General features: G+C 47.4%; 3 protein-coding genes across 3 annotated transcripts; all 3 read left to right on the forward strand.

The window, feature by feature from the left end:
• Nucleotides 1-7,380: 7,380 nt before the first annotated feature.
• Nucleotides 7,381-13,335, forward strand: notum1a (notum, palmitoleoyl-protein carboxylesterase a). The gene is made up of 11 exons (XM_077734858.1): nucleotides 7,381-8,066; nucleotides 9,450-9,502; nucleotides 9,613-9,708; nucleotides 9,898-9,958; nucleotides 10,038-10,096; nucleotides 10,427-10,529; nucleotides 10,597-10,788; nucleotides 11,295-11,392; nucleotides 11,455-11,602; nucleotides 12,099-12,146; nucleotides 12,229-13,335. Exons 1-11 carry the CDS (start codon nucleotides 7,645-7,647, stop codon nucleotides 12,530-12,532), a joined length of 1,584 nt encoding a protein of 527 aa, XP_077590984.1. The 5' UTR covers nucleotides 7,381-7,644; the 3' UTR covers nucleotides 12,533-13,335.
• Nucleotides 13,336-13,745: 410 nt separating this feature from the next.
• myadml2 (myeloid associated differentiation marker like 2) lies at nucleotides 13,746-15,400 on the forward strand. The gene has a single exon (XM_077734803.1). It carries the CDS (start codon nucleotides 14,110-14,112, stop codon nucleotides 15,019-15,021), a length of 912 nt encoding a protein of 303 aa, XP_077590929.1. The 5' UTR covers nucleotides 13,746-14,109; the 3' UTR covers nucleotides 15,022-15,400.
• A 525-nt stretch (nucleotides 15,401-15,925) lies between these two features.
• LOC144208589 (pyrroline-5-carboxylate reductase 1, mitochondrial-like) lies at nucleotides 15,926-19,178 on the forward strand. The gene is made up of 8 exons (XM_077734517.1): nucleotides 15,926-16,022; nucleotides 16,790-16,861; nucleotides 16,929-16,999; nucleotides 17,099-17,278; nucleotides 17,341-17,562; nucleotides 18,070-18,162; nucleotides 18,415-18,578; nucleotides 18,642-19,178. Exons 2-8 carry the CDS (start codon nucleotides 16,795-16,797, stop codon nucleotides 18,811-18,813), a joined length of 969 nt encoding a protein of 322 aa, XP_077590643.1. The 5' UTR covers nucleotides 15,926-16,022; nucleotides 16,790-16,794; the 3' UTR covers nucleotides 18,814-19,178.
• The last annotated feature ends 159 nt before the right edge of the window (nucleotides 19,179-19,337 follow it).

A 19,337-nucleotide genomic window follows, 5' to 3' on the forward strand; every position in this document is an offset into this window, starting at 1 on the left:
GCTCCAAAACTTTGAAGCAAATATATCCTTTGTCCCCTTTCTTGGGCTCTATTGTGGCTCTTTGGGAAGTCTGCTTCCGATTCAGTGAGGTGGAGCATGTACCGGCTCTTTTTCTCCCATCTGACTCTTTTTGAGAGTCATTTAGTTTCCTTCATTTTCCTTTATTTTCACTTCATTCTTTCTTCTTGACTGCCCTTTCACCAAAGCTTGACCCCGTCGTTTCTTTGTTTGGAGCATCCTCGGCTACAAAAAAGAGTCTGCCGGCTCTCCTCTTTGCGTTTATGAGCGCCGCGGCACATGTTCCATACATCTCCGTCACGGCGCGGACTTGTTTATGACGGCCGAAACTCTTTGCGTGTGAGCCAAAGTAACATTTGTCTGCCCGTGGGCCATGCGATGCCATACGATACGATGCCAAAGCCGCCGCCTTTGACGCTTTCACAATAATTTTATTAGCACGTGTGCAAGTGACGCCGCACATATTTCTTTTTTCTTCCTCGTTTATTGTCGTTCATTCATTTATTTCCGCCAGCCGACACCTCCGCCGGATCCCGGCCAAACGTCACCTGCGCTCGCCGCGAGGGACGTAGAGGCTGTGTTGGGAGGGGCGGGGCCTGGCCCGGCGCAGATGCCGCATCTTTAATCGTGAGCTAATCGTGAGGAAATCGTTAAAGCGGCGTCAGTCGGCCACGTACGACACGGAGGAATGAGCGGCGCTGTCCGACAAATAGCATTGACGCCCCCCCTCCCGCCGGCTGTTTTTCATTTGCGTTCGTCGTGACCTTTCGCGATGATTCACCTGAAAAGTAGCCCGTTTTAATATGCCCGTTCCATCAACCAATCGGTTGGCATTGTTGGCAACGCTACGCTAATGCTAATCCATGAGGCTCAATGGGATGCGCTGGATTATAATGAAAAAATACAAATATTCCTATTGTCTTGGCCTAAAGTTTGAAGTTGTTATGAATTTAGCGCTTGAGCACCTTCTGATCATTGGAATTGTTCGCATATGTGAAAATATCTGTTCTGGGTTATTCCTCAAAAGCACCAGGAATCTTATTAAGGCTGGAGAATTTGCCAATATTCCAAGAAAATGGCACAAAAGGCAATATTATTTGTCTCTTGTCTTTGTGCTTTTCAGAGACAAGCAGGTGTTTGTTTGTTTCCATTGTTGTTTTTCTTGGAGTTGTTATTGCGCAACTTCTTTTGATCATCACTTGATCGTTTCATCGTTTGGATTGAAGACTAAATACATCATATTTGATTTCCCTGGACAAAAGCAGACTGATTACGTTCAATTCATCAAAAGAACAAAACATCCGCTTTTGTTTTGGGATTTGCCGAATGACGTTGGACGAATAGTCACGTAATATACCCGCTACAATTTTTTTATCATACAATATATTTTGAGTCCAGAGTACTGTATTTTTGGGACTAGAAGTCACACAGTGTAAATATAAATTAAGCTGGAGTTGCATTTTTATTTGATGGGAAAGCTGCAGCTCACATATGTTAAAGTCACAATAAAAATGATGAACTATGTGCGAAATAGGCGGTTAACGTAAAGGCCCTTTTTATATAAGGAGAGACTAAAAACAACTTACTTGAACCATGCTCAAAATGAGAGAAAAAAAACAGTTGCCCACAAAAATGTGTGACTTATAGTAATATTCGCTAGTATAACAGTCAATCACATGATTTATTAGTACGATGTGTGCCTAATTATAGAAAAAAACATCTGCGAAGACATTTGATTCAAGAATTGGAGTCAATCTATTTTAGGCCTTGCTGAAAAACCCATGACTCGGCTTGTTTTCATATGTTAGCATTTCAAAAGTGGCTTCGGCACCCCCGGTGGGAATGTTGACGTTAGCTTGAAAGTAGCAGAGAACAACCAGAGAGTCTCCGGCACCCCCAAAACCAGGATACATCCTTCTAACAAAGTCCCAACGTATTTTAGCAGCTAGTTTAACAACGCTAACAATTAGCAGGGTCGCTAAAAGTCAAGCTAGCATTGCAATGGCTAGACATGGCCATGCTAAAATGCTAGCAAGAATGCGGGCGTCTTTTGCGTTCCTCTGGAGCCATTCCGAAGTGACGCTGGCTGGAAGAACAATTAAGGGCGGCCATGACAAAAGCGCGGGGCAAATTACAAGGCGCGCCGGCTATTCTGGAGCCAGACACCGACCCGGTCCGCCGGTTCTCCTCCTTTTAAGAAGACGAGCCGCGGTTTTTGTTCCACGTGACGTTCCGCGGCGCTTTCCGGCGAGGGAGGCGGAGCGGGGGCGACCTGGCCTCCGGCTTTGCCCGCCCGTAATGGCCGGCTGACACGACAGCGCGGTTTAGCCGCTATTTACGTTTGTTTACCTTCGCCTGATGGCTTGGATATTTGCACATGCCATCTGGACATGTGGGCTCAATATTTCAAAGAGAAAAGAACACGAACGGATGGAGGGACGGACGGAGAGAAGAAAAAAAGAAAAAGGCGGCCTGCTCGTAAAAAGCGTCTCGTCGCCGACGTCTGTGTTAAATGTCAAATTCCTGTCCAAAGCTCTTTTTGAGGCTAGCCAGAGGAAGACAAATGTTTCCGGCGCTCGCCAGTACAAGTTGTTGGATAGCATTTTTGTGTGGTTGGAGAAGGGTCGGCAGTAAGCTCGTTTAGGGAAAGCCATCAGTTGCTTTAGCGCATTTTCTTGTCATTGGATATTTCCTCATTCCTCTTACTCATCTTCTGCTTATCAGCTTGGACAATGAAGCCCCGCCCAGACTTCCCTCCCCCAGCCACTTCATTCATCTCTTAGTATCCCAAGGTCTCCCCAGCTAGTCCTGGGTCTTCCCCGTGCCGATGAGATGTACCCAAAAGAAGCATCCCAATTCGATGCCCGAGCCACCTCATCTACTCCGAGGCCCTCCTGCCCGAACTTCTCATTCCGTTAAGCCCTTCCCAGCCATTTTCCTCAGCAATTAGAAGAAAGCGAGTGAGACCTGGAGCCCTCCCTCCAGGCGTTCTGATCAAAATTGTGATGATTTATTTATTTTTTAAATTTTTTGGCTCTTCCCTACAGTCTGTAAAGTTTAAAGCAACATTGGAGTCCCCCCTCTTTGACGTTCACACGCTCTTTTTTTTGGCTTCCCATCAAGGAGCCGTCCATCTCGGGCCCCGGACGCAAAGACCAGGCGCCGACCTTCCACTTCAAAGCCTCGGGACGGACGGTCCTTCCAAAGCGGGGTAACCAACCCGGGGATGAGCCCTACAAAAAGGGGAGGCTACCTTTTTTGCCATCCCACCAAGATGAGAGGACGCCAATCGGTTGGCGTGCGCCACAACAAGAAGTACAAACGGGCGGCGTGGTCTTTATTGGCCGGCGGCTGGCGAAACCCGAAACCCCAAAGCGTGTCAAACATAATGGAAAATATTTGAGGTCTTCTTTTATTAACCCGCAGCGCCTTTGATGTTTGACGTCTTTATTTGTTTTAGAAGAAGAAAGGGAAGGGGGCAACGTGGCACGCCAAGCCGCCAAGCCGCCAGCGAATGAGCGCACCCAAAAAAAAAAACAAGAAGAAAAGGAAAGCCGCACGCTCATTCTACATAATCAATTAAACATAAGTATTGGCCGCATCAAAGAGCGGACAAGAACCATCAAAGTGGGGCTGCTTTTTGTTGGAGCGCTAACCGCTTCCCGCTACCGTGTCGACCCGCTCCTGCCGCCGGGGAACTTTTCTTTCCAGCCCAGCGCTGAATTTCGTGGCGTCTTCTCATGGCAAAGTAACCAGGATCATTCCGGCAATCAAAGAGGCAAAGTGCTTCAACATCCTCGCTCCTGATTGGCTCCCGGACAGAGACACAGAGAAAATTTCAAGGCCGAGCCCGTTAAAAGCCACGCCCATCAATGTCAGAAGAAAGGACGGAACAATCCACAAAATGGCCTCCACGGAGAGCCCCCCATTTCCAGTTTCCATCTCCTATGGACCTCCTCCTCCTGGTCCTTCTTTTCCTTCTTCTTCTGGCATATAAAAGCGCACATAGGGCGACAGTTGGTGCCCCCGCAGAGAAGAGAAGGAGAGCTTTGAAGAGATTGACCCCTGGGGAACAATAAAACGCCACCATCAAACGCTTGGGCTGACCCCCCGGCAGTTCCGTGTCTCAAAAAATGCCAGAATATGGGCCTTCACGAGGCCGGAAAAGCGGGATGGGGACTACTTTCCCGGCCCACGACTCAATTAGCGCTCCTGTAAAGTTAGCATCCATATTAGCATGGAAGATGTAGAGTGATTGGGCGGCGTGACGGTGAGGCAAACGCATTGGACAGCTGTGCCTTTTGCGGGGCTCTTTAAATGAGGAAATGAAGGAGAAAGTTCTCCTCGAGTGAGAATTGCTTGTCCACCTGTCCTCCAGATGTGAGGGTGCTCACGTTGATGGAATTTGGGCCCATTCAACAAGACTTTTATTCTCACAACAAAGACATTTTGACTCGTCGCCCGCCAATCAGGAAATGCCAATAGAACCTTTTAATATTGCTAGTTTACTAAATAGCTGGCAACAGATTTCTACCAATTTAGGTACATTTTCTTTAAAGTAGTACTACCATATTAGCAATATTAAAAGAAAAGGGTGTGCTAGGTCTATAAGAATATTTGAATCATTTAGTTTATTCCCCAACATTGCAAACTCTAGATTGCAAAGAGTTTGAGTGCAAGAAAAGATGTCGAAAAGGTCAATAAAGGCCAATATTTCCAATATTTTGGCAAAATCAGCATTGCCAGACATGTTTACTATTTTAGCCAATCAAATGCCAGTATTTCTGGATCCAAGAAGTGCAGTGGGATTCCCACAGGGAGACAGATTCCAGAACTCGAGTGTGTTTTTGCTTATCCAACTTTGACATATTCCAGCGTTTCGGCGCCTCATTTTTTTGTGTTTAAGCGTCATTTCCCCTCCGCCATCCCTGTCTTCGCAACCACTTTTCACATGGTCATTTGCGCTAGCTAGCTAGCTCTGGTCTTTTCCTTCGCTGTAGAACTCTGTCTGCCGAGTGTCCCAAGTGACTATTATCGCCTTGAAAGCCATAAAGCAGTCGCGTCAACTGTCACACGCGTGAAATAAAATCAACCGCTAACGTAACGTAAAACCCTCCAACGCAAGGCGCGCGTGCTAACTTGTGATTCAAAGTGACAAGCGCGTGGCAGGGAGCCAGTTGGCGGCTAGCCAGTTAGCGTGAGAAGCTAACGTAGCCGCTGCGGTGCCCCTTCTCATCAAATATTACAAACAGATGCGAGGGACTCCGAGTAAAGTCTTTTGTTTGGAAAAACGTCGCTCGACAAAAACATTGACGGCCAATTTTGATCGTTGAACTTGTTAAATTGCCCAAAAAAGGTTAAGTAAAGGAATGAATGAAATGAAGTTGAGTTGAGAGCCAGGCAGCCATTTTAGGACAGTATTGCAATAAGTCAGTGTAAGTGACTGTAAATGTGACGAGTGCGCGATATATGCTAACGTGCGTGTCAGAGGGTGAAAAGACAGCGGCGATGATGATTTAACTTTCCTCCCGGGAAAAAAAAAAAAAAGAAAAAAAGTCGACTCGTTGGAGGCCTGGACGAGCCCACGGAAAGTAATCAAGTAGCGCCGTGATGTCACGCCGCCTGTCAGACGCTTGGCGAGCCACGGCGCTCAATGAAAGCGGCTAACAAGAAAGCTACCGCTGATTATTTCATCGCCATACAGTCTAGTGTGGGGGAGGAGCCTGTTTTCAGCCTGTTTAGCATGTTGCCGAAGGATGTCTGTCCATTTTTCTTTCCCGGCGCATCCGTCGGCCAACAACAAACAGCTGAGCGCGTCCAGTCCTACCTCATGCAAGCTGTCCTCTCTTGAAAGACTCCTTCTTTCGGGGTTTGGGAATTGGGTGGGGGGCTTGGGGGGCATCATCTGCAACCAATAGATGGCCCCCTCTTACGAAATGGGAGCCTGTTACGCAGATGTCTGGTGCCTGGCTTACTCTCTCCGGCTCCAAAGCCGGTTGCACGGACATCTTAGATGGCACCAGCTGATGGGCCTGAGTGGGGATGGAGGTCATGTCTAAAGGTGGAATTTGGGGGGCCATGTGGCTGGCCCCATGGATGAAAGGGCCCCTAATCTAGCTATGACTTTGTTTTCAAAGCCCGACCAATAGCTAGCCAAATTCACTTGCGCTTTCCACCAGGTGGCGCTTTGGTTTGGTGTGCTTTTGTGGCCCCCGATGGCAAAGGATTTCAAGGAACTCCCCCGTGGAACATAAATTCTTCACGGACGGACGGGGATCTGGCCTTTGTTCTCCCAGCGAGGACCTCCACCTGTTTCTGATGATTTGAGCCAGAGAGCCCGTCCCTTTACAGAGGCCCGTCCGTCTCTTTGATCTAAACTCCACCCAGCGGACCGGCCCGCCGCGACAATGGCGAGCGGAACCCGTGGCCGTCCGCGGCGCGGTTTGAGCGCTAAAAGGCGCGCGTGCGACAGATCGTAGATGAAAGACTTTGGCCCTTTGGGGGGATTAGACGGGGGTCCATTCACAACAGCTGGGTCATTTTCAAATGAGCTCATTCCAGGACCAATCCCCGCCCGCTCGTCCACTTATGTCGGGAGGCGCTCTCTTCAAAGAGAATGCAAATTTGACTCCATTCTCGCTGGGAAAGTCAACTTGCCAAAATGGCTACTGTGCAATTTAGGACCGCCCTAAATTGCTCTCTATTCCCGAAGCGCCCCAATATGGGCCGAGATTTTCTTTAGAGCATATTGTGAGGCTAATGTGACCTAGAGCGCTGCTTTATTCTTTTTCATTATACTCCAGCGAATGCATGCTACTCCCATTGATACCCATTGATGAGCAATAACGTGAAAGAATTCTGACTTTTTGCACTTTAAATGTGACGAGTTCATTTAGCCTGACGTTAGGGTCCTTTTAGGGTACTTCCAGGTCATTTTAGATGAAAGGTGGCCCGAGTTACGGAGCAGGTTCACCCGACGAGACCAAATCAAAGAAAACAAAGCGCTCTCGGGATGCTTCGCATCTCCCGGAACGTCACCCGGGAACGTTTGTAGCCAGACAAAAGTGGAAGAAGAAGACTGATGTGGGAAGGGGGGGATGGATGGGGGCCGGGGGGCGGCTGGGGGGTATGTGATGGTCGCTTTGATCTTTAAGAGGCCCTGTCTGCATACAAAAAAAAGAAGAAAAACAAGTATGCCATGAGAGGCGGGATGAATAGTGGACAGATCCATTGAAAGGCCGGTTTGAAAAGATTGGACGTCTCCAGCCGTCAATCATAATCAAAGGGCGTCGCAGTGGGGAAATGGGCAGCTTAAAGCCAATAAAAGACACCACATGAAATAAAAGAGCCCAGATCAAGAGGAGCACGTGTTGTTGTTGTTTTTGGGGGGGGTGGGGTGGTCATCAAGCAAACCCCCCTCCCCTACTTAAAGGGTTGTGGGCGTGTCCACGGTCGTTCCTACTACGCTCGATCGTGCATCGGTCCTGCCCACCTTCTTCTGATTGGCTAGACTTACTCCCGAGGGGGGAAAGTTTGAATAAAATCCACGAGCGCGCGAGGAGGAAAAGACTTTTGCACAAGAAGAAGAAGAAGAAAGAAAAGAAGAATTGCTCGAAAGGATTAAAGATGACGGCCGTCCGGATCGCTTCGTCCTTGCTGCCGCTCCTCCTGGTGGTGACGATGCGGGTCGGGACCGGAGAGTGCGCCAGGAGATTCCGTGGTGCCGGTGGTGCCGGTACTGGTGGAGGTGGTGCCAATGCCGGTGCCGGTGGTGGCCGGAGCCCGCAAGCGCGACGCTCGCCACCGCCTCCTACCTACCGGGCGACCGGTGGAGGCGCAGGTGGTCACCGGGGCGACGCCGCCGCCGCCGCCGAGAGCTTCCCTCTGGATTTCACGGCCGTGGAGGACAACATGGATAACTTCATGACTCAGGTGAAGAACCTGGCGCAGTCGCTGTACCCGTGCTCGGCGCAGAAACTCGACCACGACATGAGGCTGCACCTTTTGGACAACGCCTCGGTCACCTGCAACGATGGAAGCCCCGCAGGGTACGTACCTATGTGGACGGCGATAGACGTCCACTCTGGTCAGTGATTGGACGTCTATCGTCTCAAATGGAATACATTGAGTTGAACATGCACAACTTTTTAAAAAGTGTTTATTGGAAGTGTTTTTCAACTTAGGGATCAGGGTCCGAATTAGGGCACATCCAGATTTTAATGGGCCAATGGTTTATTTACTTGTATGATTGACAAGGCCAAATTCTAAAGAATTTGGGTCCTCTGCTTCAAAGATTAATATTCCATTCAAGAATTTGGCACATTTTTTAGACCCTTTTTCATCACTTTATGGTTTTTCCGGGCTAAAAAAAAGTTGTGCTTGAGTAAAAGAATCATTTTAATAGTAAAGCAATGGAAAGAAATGTCGATTCCAGGAACATTGGGTCTACTTTTATTTTTACTATTTGGAGGTGGTCTAATTGGTTTGTGATTTACTTTGACGTATCCTGGACTGCAGTCGACACGTGCGGACGTGACTAAAAACGATACGCGCTCGCTCGCTCGCTCTATTGGCGGATTTAAGAGTCGTAATTCTGCGTAATTCCTCCTTTTACGGGAGCCCGTCTGCTAAAGCTCTTTAGAGAAATAGCGCTTGGCTAACAGATGGCCCCTTTTTTATTCATTTTTTTTTCTCATTCAGTACTTGTCCGAGATGCTAAATCCATCAGCTCTCATTTGCTGATGAATAAAATCATTTAATATGTGCGAGATGGCCTTCCCGGGATTGGATTCCAGTCTTACTAATTCCAACGGGGGAAAGTCACCAAAAAAAGCCAAAGTGTGATGAAGCAAAATCAAAAATTGTTCAATTAATTGGCACAATTTAGACGAGATGCAGTGACACTCCAATGACGCTAGATAGAGCAAAATCTAGACGGCACAAACCATTTTAGGGAGCGCCCTCCAAACAGATTGTGCCCTGAGCGCTCGCCCACATTGCCCATTCCAAAAACCGGCCCTGCTGTTTAGAATTTAATCGATTGGCAAACCCGTGTTTTTCCCACCTCGCAAAATCCACCCCCATATTATGGTTCTAATCTCTAAAATACCGATCCATTTGCTCATCGCTGTCGTCGCCAGATCATCGGCAAAGAATGACGAGCGCAAAAAAAGTGCAATTTGACCCAGGAGAGCGATAGGGGTGATGGAGATAAGCCATCTTTTTGCCACCGCCGCTGCCAATTGTCACCTTTTTTTTTCCCGCAAGATTATGACGCCAACATTTGAGATAAAACATAAAGGCCAAAGGCGTCTTATCTGTGGCGGGGAAGTCCAACTACGATGTTTAAAAGTGTATCTCGTTACGCTGGCGGAAGGCCAGAAGATGGCGTGTGTTTGTGACACAATGGTGTATTCTTGCTCATCCTTTAGGTATTACCTGAAAGAGTCCAAAGGAAGCAGACGCTGGCTCATATTCCTGGAGGGTGAGTCAAAAAATATTCTTCACCTCCACTAGCGCTGAGCTAACTTACATTACAGCAAGAAAAGAGATTGGACGTCCTTGGCTGTAAAAGACACGTCTTTTTGTGCGCAGGCGGCTGGTACTGTTTCAACAAAGAGAACTGCGACAGCCGATACGAGACCATGAGGAGGCTGATGAGCTCGTCCAAGTGGCCTCAAACCAAAACAGGTGAGTTCAACTTCTTTTATCAACTGCCATTTTGGCTCCAAAAACTCATTTGGAGCCAATAGATGAACACAAAGTTATTGAGTTTGTCTGAAGTCGCTGGCCTCGGCGCCCGCCTCCGTCTTTCAACGCGGCCTAATGACTATAATCGGCGGGCTAACGGTAATGATATGCGGCAATTTGTCTGCGCAGGCACCGGGATCCTGTCTCCGCTGCCGGAGGAAAACCCTCATTGGTGGAATGCTAACATGGTGTAGGTGGACTCCTGTTTTTACCAAAAAATACATAATTATGACAGGTTTCCTATCATTGATGAAATATTGTTTTGGCAGGTACGTCCCGTACTGTTCCAGCGACGCGTGGAGCGGTGCCACCGCCAAAAGCGAGCACAGTAAGTCTGATGAAAAAATATATATTTATCATTAGCGTCGCTCGACTTAGTGTCAATACCACAGTGGCAATATGACACTTCGATTGGTCACCAGCCGTTTCCATATTTTAGCTAAGAGCCGTATGCACCATCAAAAGTGCCACATGTGGGTCCTGAGCCGTAGGCAAAAGTGCCATAGCAAAATAGTCGAAAATACTCAATCGTAATTTGCTGTGTTCTGTGAACACAAAGTGAACTTACTACTTTGGCCACAAGACGGCGCTCGCAAAGGTTAAGAGAGACCGGTTTAAATTGTAAATATATACGTTTTGTCTTTTGTCCGACGAGCAGGCGGCTACGCTTTTATGGGCTCGCTGATCATTCAAGAGGTGGTGAAGGATTTGCTGAAAAAGAGCCTGGACAACGCCAAAGTCTTGCTGCTGGCCGGGAGCAGGTAAGTACGCGGTGGACGGATAAGCCCGACTAAGCAGAAGTTGGAAAAAATGTCCTTTTGCGTCCAGCGCCGGCGGGACGGGCGTGCTGCTGAACGTGGACCGTGTGGCGGAACTGCTGGAGGGCCTGGGACACGGCGCCATCCAGGTGCGCGGCCTGGCCGATTCGGGATGGTTCCTGGACAACAAGCAGTACGACTTGAGCGACTGCTTGGACGCCGTCAGCTGCGCGCCCACCGAGACCATCAAGAGAGGCATCAAGTAAGCTACAAGTTGAATTTTACATATTTAAAGACATATTTGTGTGTATGTACATGCACAGTACTATGTGAAAATAATCATCTCTGGCACTAAATTTCATTTTAAGTCGTTCGCCCATCTTAAATCCAAAAGATGTGACGTCCATCACTGTCAGAATTCGGACGCCGCACTTGAGGATGATGATGAGCTCATACGACGTCATCATTGTTTGTTGTGAAAACACACCCTCCGGTGGCCATTTGGTGTACTGCCACGCGTACTTTACATTTTTCCGATGATTTGGCTGCATATAATCGATTCAAAAAACATGTCGAAATGTTGCTTTTAGAAAATAAGTGCAGTTTCACGACGTCATAAGTCACATTTTCATCTGCGCCTGAAATTGACAGGCATTGTAAACCATTCATGATCTAGATTTTCATCCAGCTGCAAATCATTAGGCTGCACTGATTGCTCACTGACGCCATTTTGCCACGACTGGACTCAATGTTTGACCTTGTGGCCAGGTACTGGGGCGGAGTGGTGCCCGAGAAATGCAAGCAAGCCCACCCAGGAGAAGAATGGAATTGTTTCTTCGGCTACCGAGTCTTCCCCTCCATCAAAAGTAGGCTCCGGCACCTCCGAATCCACAGGAGGACAGCTGGGTTTAACGGGGACGCTTCCCAGGCCCGGTCTTTGTGGTCCAGTGGCTGTTTGACGAGGCCCAGTTGACGGTGGATAACGTCCAGTTGACGGGGCAACCGGTGCAGGAGGGCCAGTGGCGCTACATCCAAAATCTGGGCATTGAGTTGAGGAACACCCTCAAAGACGTTCCGTGAGTACGCACACTTTATTTTGGGGGGACTCAAATTTAGCCATTTTAAAATGATTATATATTAACTGTATGGCTAGTTGTTGTTATTTTTTTGCTTTTCAATGTCTATAATCGGTCAAAAGAACATTGTAGTGTAGTAGATTACAATCCAAACATGCCATATTAATATATATATTTCCAGTATTGGATTTGATCTCAGTAGTTACTTTTAGCTTCTGTTTGTTTACCAAGTTATCAAGGCCCTCCCACAATAGCACCCCAGCTTCTAATATTTCAAAACACTCAATAAATAATCCACTAAGCGAATAAAATAGACCATAATAATACATTAACATGAACATTGGCGACAGCAAGATCGGTCGTATGTCTCTACGGCTAACCGGCGACCAGTCCGGGACGCCGTCGCCCGAGATAGGCTCTGCCCGGCAACCGGAAAAAAGAAAAATGTAATCGATACGCAGCCACCACATCCGATGTATTTTTTTTCCCGTTTTAGAGCTACGTTCGCCCCCGCGTGCCTCTCCCACGAAGTCATCACGAGAACGTGAGTGCCGAAAAACGCGCGCTGACCGCCATTTAGCCTAGCTAGCGGTGAGTAAAGAGCGCCCTCTACCACCGGCATACAGCTACTGGACGGACGTGCAGGTGAAGGGCACGTCGTTGCCGCGGGCGCTGCACTGCTGGGACCGCAGCCTCCAGGACAACCGCAACAACAAAGCCCCGCCCAAAGGCTGCCCCGTCCACTTGATGGACAGCTGCCCGTGGCCGCACTGCAATCCCAGCTGCCCCGCCGTCCGGGACCAGTTCACGGGCCAGGAGATGAACGTCATCCAGTTCCTCATGCGCATGGGCTTTGACGTGCAGAAGATGGCGCAGCAGCAGGGCTTGGACCCCGCCAAACTACTGGGCATGCTCAGTAGCGGCAGCTAAGCTAGCCACAAACTAGCGCCCAGTTTTAGGAAAAAAAAAAACTGAAAATGGCCACTGACTTGGTGTCAGAACTACTCCCATTTGTAAGGCAGTTTTTGAGGAAAAGTCCAAAGAACCTCCTGAAACAAACGTCATTTAGGGCCCAAAAACTTTAGATACACTTTTTGGTTTTTAGGGACTTTGTTCATTGTCCCCATATTACAAAGCTAAAAGTTAGCTTGTGGCTAGTTGGGCCCAATCCTTACAATGAGCTAAAGGGAGACAAATATTTGTATATTTTTAGATTATTTGTATAGTTTTTTTTTCTTTGGTGTGTTGACAACTTTGTGTTTTTATTCCATCAGAAAGCTCACTTTTTTTGAAGATAATAACAAAGCCGTATGGATCATTTCTCGAACCAATCGTGGTATCATTCATTGTAATTTTATTCTGTAACATATTGTTAACAGGAGAAACTCCACATATTTATTTTGTCATGTAAATCGTATTTATAAGTGCTTGTTCTTTTGCAGAGTAGTCATTCTTTGCGAAATTGTAAATACATTTTTCCTCTTTGTGTTTGCACGTCTTGCTATTAGAAAAGACGTGTTACGTTCATTTAAAAGAGAAAAACAAATGTTCTCTTATGATCATTCATGCATCTCATTTTTGGAGCGGTGGTCTCAAAGATGTGGCTCGGGGGGCCAATGGAGGCCCGTGGGACGATGGAATGTATATAAATAAAATTAACTATTTAATTTCTCCAACCAGTTGCAAATTAACCTATTGTAATACATAATAATAATATTAATAAATACATGTAAAACAAAATGTGGCCAGTTTTCGAGTTTTTTTTCTTCAGGGCTAGCTTAGCTCGAGCTAATGCTAACATAGGTGGTGCATGTTAGCCAATTAGCATTGTTAGGTCTTGTTGGGGGAATTATTCATTCCACCCTTTAGACTTTGCCGTCAATTTTTTTTTGCTGCCATCCCTCCCAGTGAGATCAGATTGGACGTCATGTACAAGACGCACTGGTCTCTCATCCAAAGCGCAACCATGACACTTGCCATGCTTATTTTGGGAAACTGCTTATTGGCGTCCACTTGCTAGTTGCTGCTTCTGTATAATTTTCCCTGTTGGCTGCTGCGTAATTGGCGTCTTAAGTGGGCGTGTCGCCCGTCCGCCCTGTCATTACGCGCCGTATAAACAGCACTTTCTTCCGGCAGGAGTCGTGACTCACCCTCCCGAGAAAGACCACTCCCCCGCTGCCCACCACATGTAGCCTCCCGCGCTCTTATGGAACACCCTTTCACCCCTATTTTTAGCACTTTCCAGTTGGTGAGCGGCGAACACGGCAGCAACTTTTCCTTTCCACGGCGACTGACGAAAAGAACATACGGAAAGATTGGAAAAGTTTTTCCCACGACGGCGAGGGTCTCGAGTGACAAAGCAGCGCACCTGTTAGCCAAAAAGGGGAGGGTCGTCCATTCCACCGACCTTGGAATACGGAAACGGATCCGAGCCTCCCACGGAGTACTGGGTCGGCTATTAAAAGAAAGACCACTTGGCGAGGGGGTTGAGGACTTGGTTCTTCAAGATGGACGCTCACGGTGGGCATTACCTCAACAAAGAAGCCGTCCTGTCCCCCTTGGGGGCGGCTCGGATGTGCCAGTTGCTCCTGGGCTCGGCCGTGGTGGCCCTGGTGTCCCACAAGGCGGACTACACCGCCGACTACGGCTACTTTTGCATGTTCACCTGGTGTTTCTGCCTGGCCGTCACGTTGGTGGTCTTCAGCCTGGACATCACCAGACTCCACGTCTGCCTTCCCATCTCCTGGGACAACCTGACCGTGTCTTTTGCCATGTTGGCCACGCTCATGTACGTCACCGCCTCGGTGGTCTACCCCGTCTACTTCCTGGACACGGAGTGTCCCGAGGAGGGATGCGAGGAGCAAGCCTACCGCATCGCCGTGACGGTGGTGTCCGCCGTCTGCGTCTTCCCTTACGCCGCCGAGGTCTTCATCACGAGGGCCAAACCCGGCGCCGTGGTGGGCTACATGGCCACGCTGTCCGGGTTGCTCAAGGTGGTCCAGGGATTTGTGGCTTGCATTATCTTCGGGGCGCTGGAGAACCGTAGTCAGTACGAAAACTTTGTGGCCACCGAGTACTGCGTGGTGGTCTACAGCCTGTGCTTTTGCATCACCGTGCTGGTGGTCTTGTTCACCATCTCCGGGAGGACGGCTTCCCTGCGCTTCCCCTTCGATCGCTTCGTGGTCATTTACACATTTGGCGCCGTGGTCCTCTACCTCAGCACGGCGCTGGTCTGGCCCATCTTTAGCTTTGACAAAAAGTACAGTTCCAGCGAACGTCCGGAACACTGTCCGCGGGGAGAATGTCCCTGGGACAGTAAGATGGTGGTGGCTGTCTTTACCAACCTCAATCTGATTCTTTACTTTGTGGATCTCATCTACTCGCAGAGAATTCGTTTCGTCTCCAGCGCTCCCGTCTGAAATGTCCACAAAGACTCTCTTTAGGAGGATTCTTTAAGCGTGACGTCAACATGGTAGACTCTGAGGGGGTCTCTAGGATCGTTTGGGTTGTTGGTTTAGTCGGGGTGCTTAAACTTTCTTTGCTACTTTTCAAGGAACCAAACTCCCTATTTTTTCCAGGGCCATTGGCAATCGCAGAACTTCTGTATGGTCATGGGTGCTTGTTTTTTGTCAACACGCCAGCACCCAAAGAAATTATCAAGTCTAAAAGACCTGCCCGTATATTTATTTATGTTGCACACAAATAAAACAAGTCCTTCTATTTCATTATCCTCTTTGCTGCCTCTCATAGGAGACATTTGGTATTACTACAGTCATCCTTAAGTGTAGGTGTACTGTTGGTTAAGTATATAAGAGGATAATTAATCACCATGCATAAAATATGTATCTCAATAGTATATTTAATGTACAACTTGGACTATAATATGTTTTTCTGATGTTTGTTCTGTTGTGTATATTTCTAAATACATTGTTTATGACAGTATTTGTTTATTAATATTAGCTCCTCTTTTTTGCTTCTCAATATGCCTAGCAGTAAATCAATGAAAACTGATTTTCTACACATTTAATTAGCTAGTTATTAGTTAGCTGCACCAAGGTTAACGATTTAATTACTGTAAATATCACTGTTTTTGAAGAGGTGATAACATTTCACAAACTTGAAATGTTTATTTGTAAATTAGTGTATTTCCACATCCAGCCGGCAGATGCTAGCATCGCGCATCTGTTGCTAATCTTCCCCCCCGCGGCACAAAATGATGCAATTGGTTCCGCCTTGGAGACAATCCTCCCGCCCTAGTTATTTAACATGATTGGTCCTTGACGTGTCACGTTCCCAAAGCGCGCAGTTTCATTGGCTAAGATAGCCCTCGCTCAATTGTGTCGCTCTCAGGTACTGTTCATAACAAGGCGAAATCAACGTGGAAAGTACCATTTCTTTCAAGAATTCCGTCGTTTTAGACGTAAGTTTCTTTTTCTTTTTCTTTTAAATAAATGTTCACCGAGCGTTTCACTACACGTTTAACAAATGGTGTTTGTTTACTCTTTTAGCTTTCAAAAACCTTCCCTTTCATTTGTCAAACTTTGACAACTGTTTTTCGAGTTTACCCCACTAAAGGACAATTATTAATGGACTTTTCGTGTTTTATGATTTACTTGTTAAGCTACAGATAAGAGCTAGTATTAAGGATACATTCTTATGAACTTTATGGCTTATTCAATTTGGTTTACTGCACATTTAAAACAATTTTGTTATACGTATAAACCTATATTATTAACATAACGTAATAGTATTAACATTTCCTCCAGTTATTTATTCAAAACATGCACGTTATACATTATTTTTCATGCTATATGATATTTACAGCAGTATTTTGTAGGTTTATGATCATAAAACTGTTCTCTGACCAAGTTTACTTCCTAAATGATCACTTTTAGGAACAATTAGTCGTGGTTGGTTAGCTTAAACTCATTTTCACAGCAGTAGTTACAAGCAGTCCAGTGGAAGTACTCCAACTCTTGATCAAAATAATCTAATAATAGCTTGAATTATGATCTTGAAATCATATTAATACCAGGATGCGGGTGTATACTACACCCCCCCCCCCCTTCTATTTTGTTGGTGCTCATTTTATTCTGTATTGATTTACTGACTCTCATTTCTAAAATGACATCTTGGGAGATGGATTTCATCAACATTTGAATTGAACTTTCTCATTTTGCATCGCAGGTAACATGAGCGTGGGTTTTATCGGAGCGGGCCAGGTGGCCCACGCGCTGGTACGAGGCTTCACATCCGCAGGTATGATTCCCAAACTCGCCCTTTTTTATTTGGACGGCGCCTTGACCCAAAATGTGGATATGTTTAGGCGTCATCGCCGCTCACAGAATCACAGCCAGCTCCCCTGAGAGCGATCTCCCCACCGTCCAGGGTCTCCGGGTGGGTTGAAAATGACTGAGCTAGTCTATTAGCCATCAGTTAACGAGAAGCAACAGGTCATTTTAATCAGGGTTTTTTTCTGTTCCGCTTTTTTTGCAGAAACTAGGCATTCATTTCACCACGAGCAACAAAGAGACGGTGAACAAGAGTGACGTCCTTTTCCTGGCGGTCAAGCCCCACATCATTCCCTTCGTGCTGGATGAGATCGGGCCCAGCATCGAAGACCGCCACCTCATCGTCTCCTGCGCCGCGGGCGTGGCCATCAGCTCCATCGAGAAGGTGAGAAAACCCGGCTCCGGCCACCGAGAGAAGTTCCTAAAGGGAAGTGTTGGCCTCCGCAGAAGCTGCTCCAGTACCGCGCCGCTCCCAAAGTCATGCGTTGCATGACCAACACGCCGGTGGTGGTGCGCGAAGGGGCCACCGTCTACGCCACGGGCACCCACGCCCAAGTGGAGGACGGAAAGCTGCTGGAGCAGCTGATGGCCAGCGTGGGTTACTGCACCGAAGTGGAGGAGGACCTCATCGATGCCGTCACGGGGCTGAGCGGAAGCGGACCGGCTTACGTGAGTCTTTTTTATTTTTGGGGAATATACCTTTACCTCCATTTCCAGTTACGTGGCCTCAGGTCAGCTACATGTATACTTTGTTTTTTTCACTAATACAAAATTTAGCTGTAACCCTAACCCGCTCATACATTGGGGCAATTTAGAGCATGTGTGTCAAAGTGGCGGCCCGGGGGCCAAATCTGGCCCGCCCCATGATTTTGTGCGGCCCAAAAAAGACAATGATGAGTGTCGACTTTCTGTTCTTTTAATCCATTTATAAAAGAAAAATCTAAATATTTTTATCTAGAATAGTCTGACATTCTAAATTTTTTAGTCTCCAACCATGCTTTTGGAATGTGGGAGGAAACCAGAGCACCTGCAGAAACACCTGACTCTTTATAATTGAGATATTCACATTTTCAGTCGGTCTTGTTTTTTTCTGCAAGCATGGAGGAACAAACGCGTGAATGCAAAGCCACGTTTATGAAGAAAATGCTAATTTTAACCCCGAGGGCGGTCTTGCAGGCTTTCACCGCCGTGGAGGCCCTCGCCGACGGCGGCGTCAAGATGGGCCTTCCCAGGAGGCTGGCCGTCCGCCTCGGAGCTCACGCCCTCTTGGTATGAACTTTCTTTACGATTGGAAAGAATTTGAGAAATGATCCCGAGGCTTGGCTCTGTCACGTCAAGGCGAGTGCCATTTCAGAAAAGTCTTTGCTATTGCACAATTTTGAGCGGCGCCTATTTGCGTACCTTCAAACGGCCAAATGAGAGAAAACCATGGTTTTGAGCGCTCTCTGAAGGATGGCCGGCGGACGGCGAGCCAATTAACGTGGGGCCGATACCATCTTAAGCCTTTTGCGTGCTTGAAAGGGTGCCGCCCGGATGTTATTAGACTCGGAGCAACATCCCGGCCAGCTCAAGGACAACGTGTGCTCACCGGGGGGCGCCACCATCCACGCCCTCCACGTCATGGAGAGCGGCGGCTTCCGCAGCCTCCTCATCAACGCCGTGGAGGCCTCCTGCATCAGGACCAGGTAGCCAGGTCGGATCCAGGCCGCGTACGTCTGGGTTCTGACCGCCTGACCTTCTGTTTCTAGGGAGCTCCAGTCCTTGGCGGACCAGGAGAAGATCTCCCCGGCCGCCATCAAGAAAACCACCCTGGACAAAGTCATGCAGCAGCCGGGCGTGACTGTGGAAGCCGGTGGCGTGCGATCGCGAGGCATTAGCGTCTTCAATGGCGCCGACCATCTGAGGACGAAGAAGAAGTGATGACATTTTAGAGCTGCGTCAATACGGTGACTGAGTTTTCTAAGTTTGCTTCTTGGCGTGGGAACCTGAAGGGGACCTTACAAAAGTACAAGCATTGGAAAACAACAAAATTCAATGTTTGGAAAAGTGCTCTACAATCATGCGGGTCCAAACTACGAGTGTTTATTTCACTACGTTGTGATGACACAATACATAATGTCATAAAGACGCAAATCATTTTTTGCGATGGATAATAACTACTATTTTCAGCTATATATGTCAAATCCATTTGAAGTGGGAGGGCTGTCAATGACTCGCCGTGCAATTGAATTGTAAATCAGTTGCTGTCAAAAAAATAAGAATAAACTAACATTAAATGAGTAGAAACTTTTTTTCCCTAATTGGAGAGTTGTAAACGCTATTATGACGAACTTATTGTGTGGTAATTGGAAAACAATTAATTTTTTAAATATATTTTTCATTTGCCACTCTTCACTACTTTCCAAGAATGTTCCTTTTTCCGAGGTTTCATGAATGAAGTCACG

Source organism: Stigmatopora nigra, chromosome 15 (assembly GCF_051989575.1).
Source record: "Stigmatopora nigra isolate UIUO_SnigA chromosome 15, RoL_Snig_1.1, whole genome shotgun sequence".
Classification (NCBI taxonomy): domain Eukaryota; kingdom Metazoa; phylum Chordata; class Actinopteri; order Syngnathiformes; family Syngnathidae; genus Stigmatopora; species Stigmatopora nigra.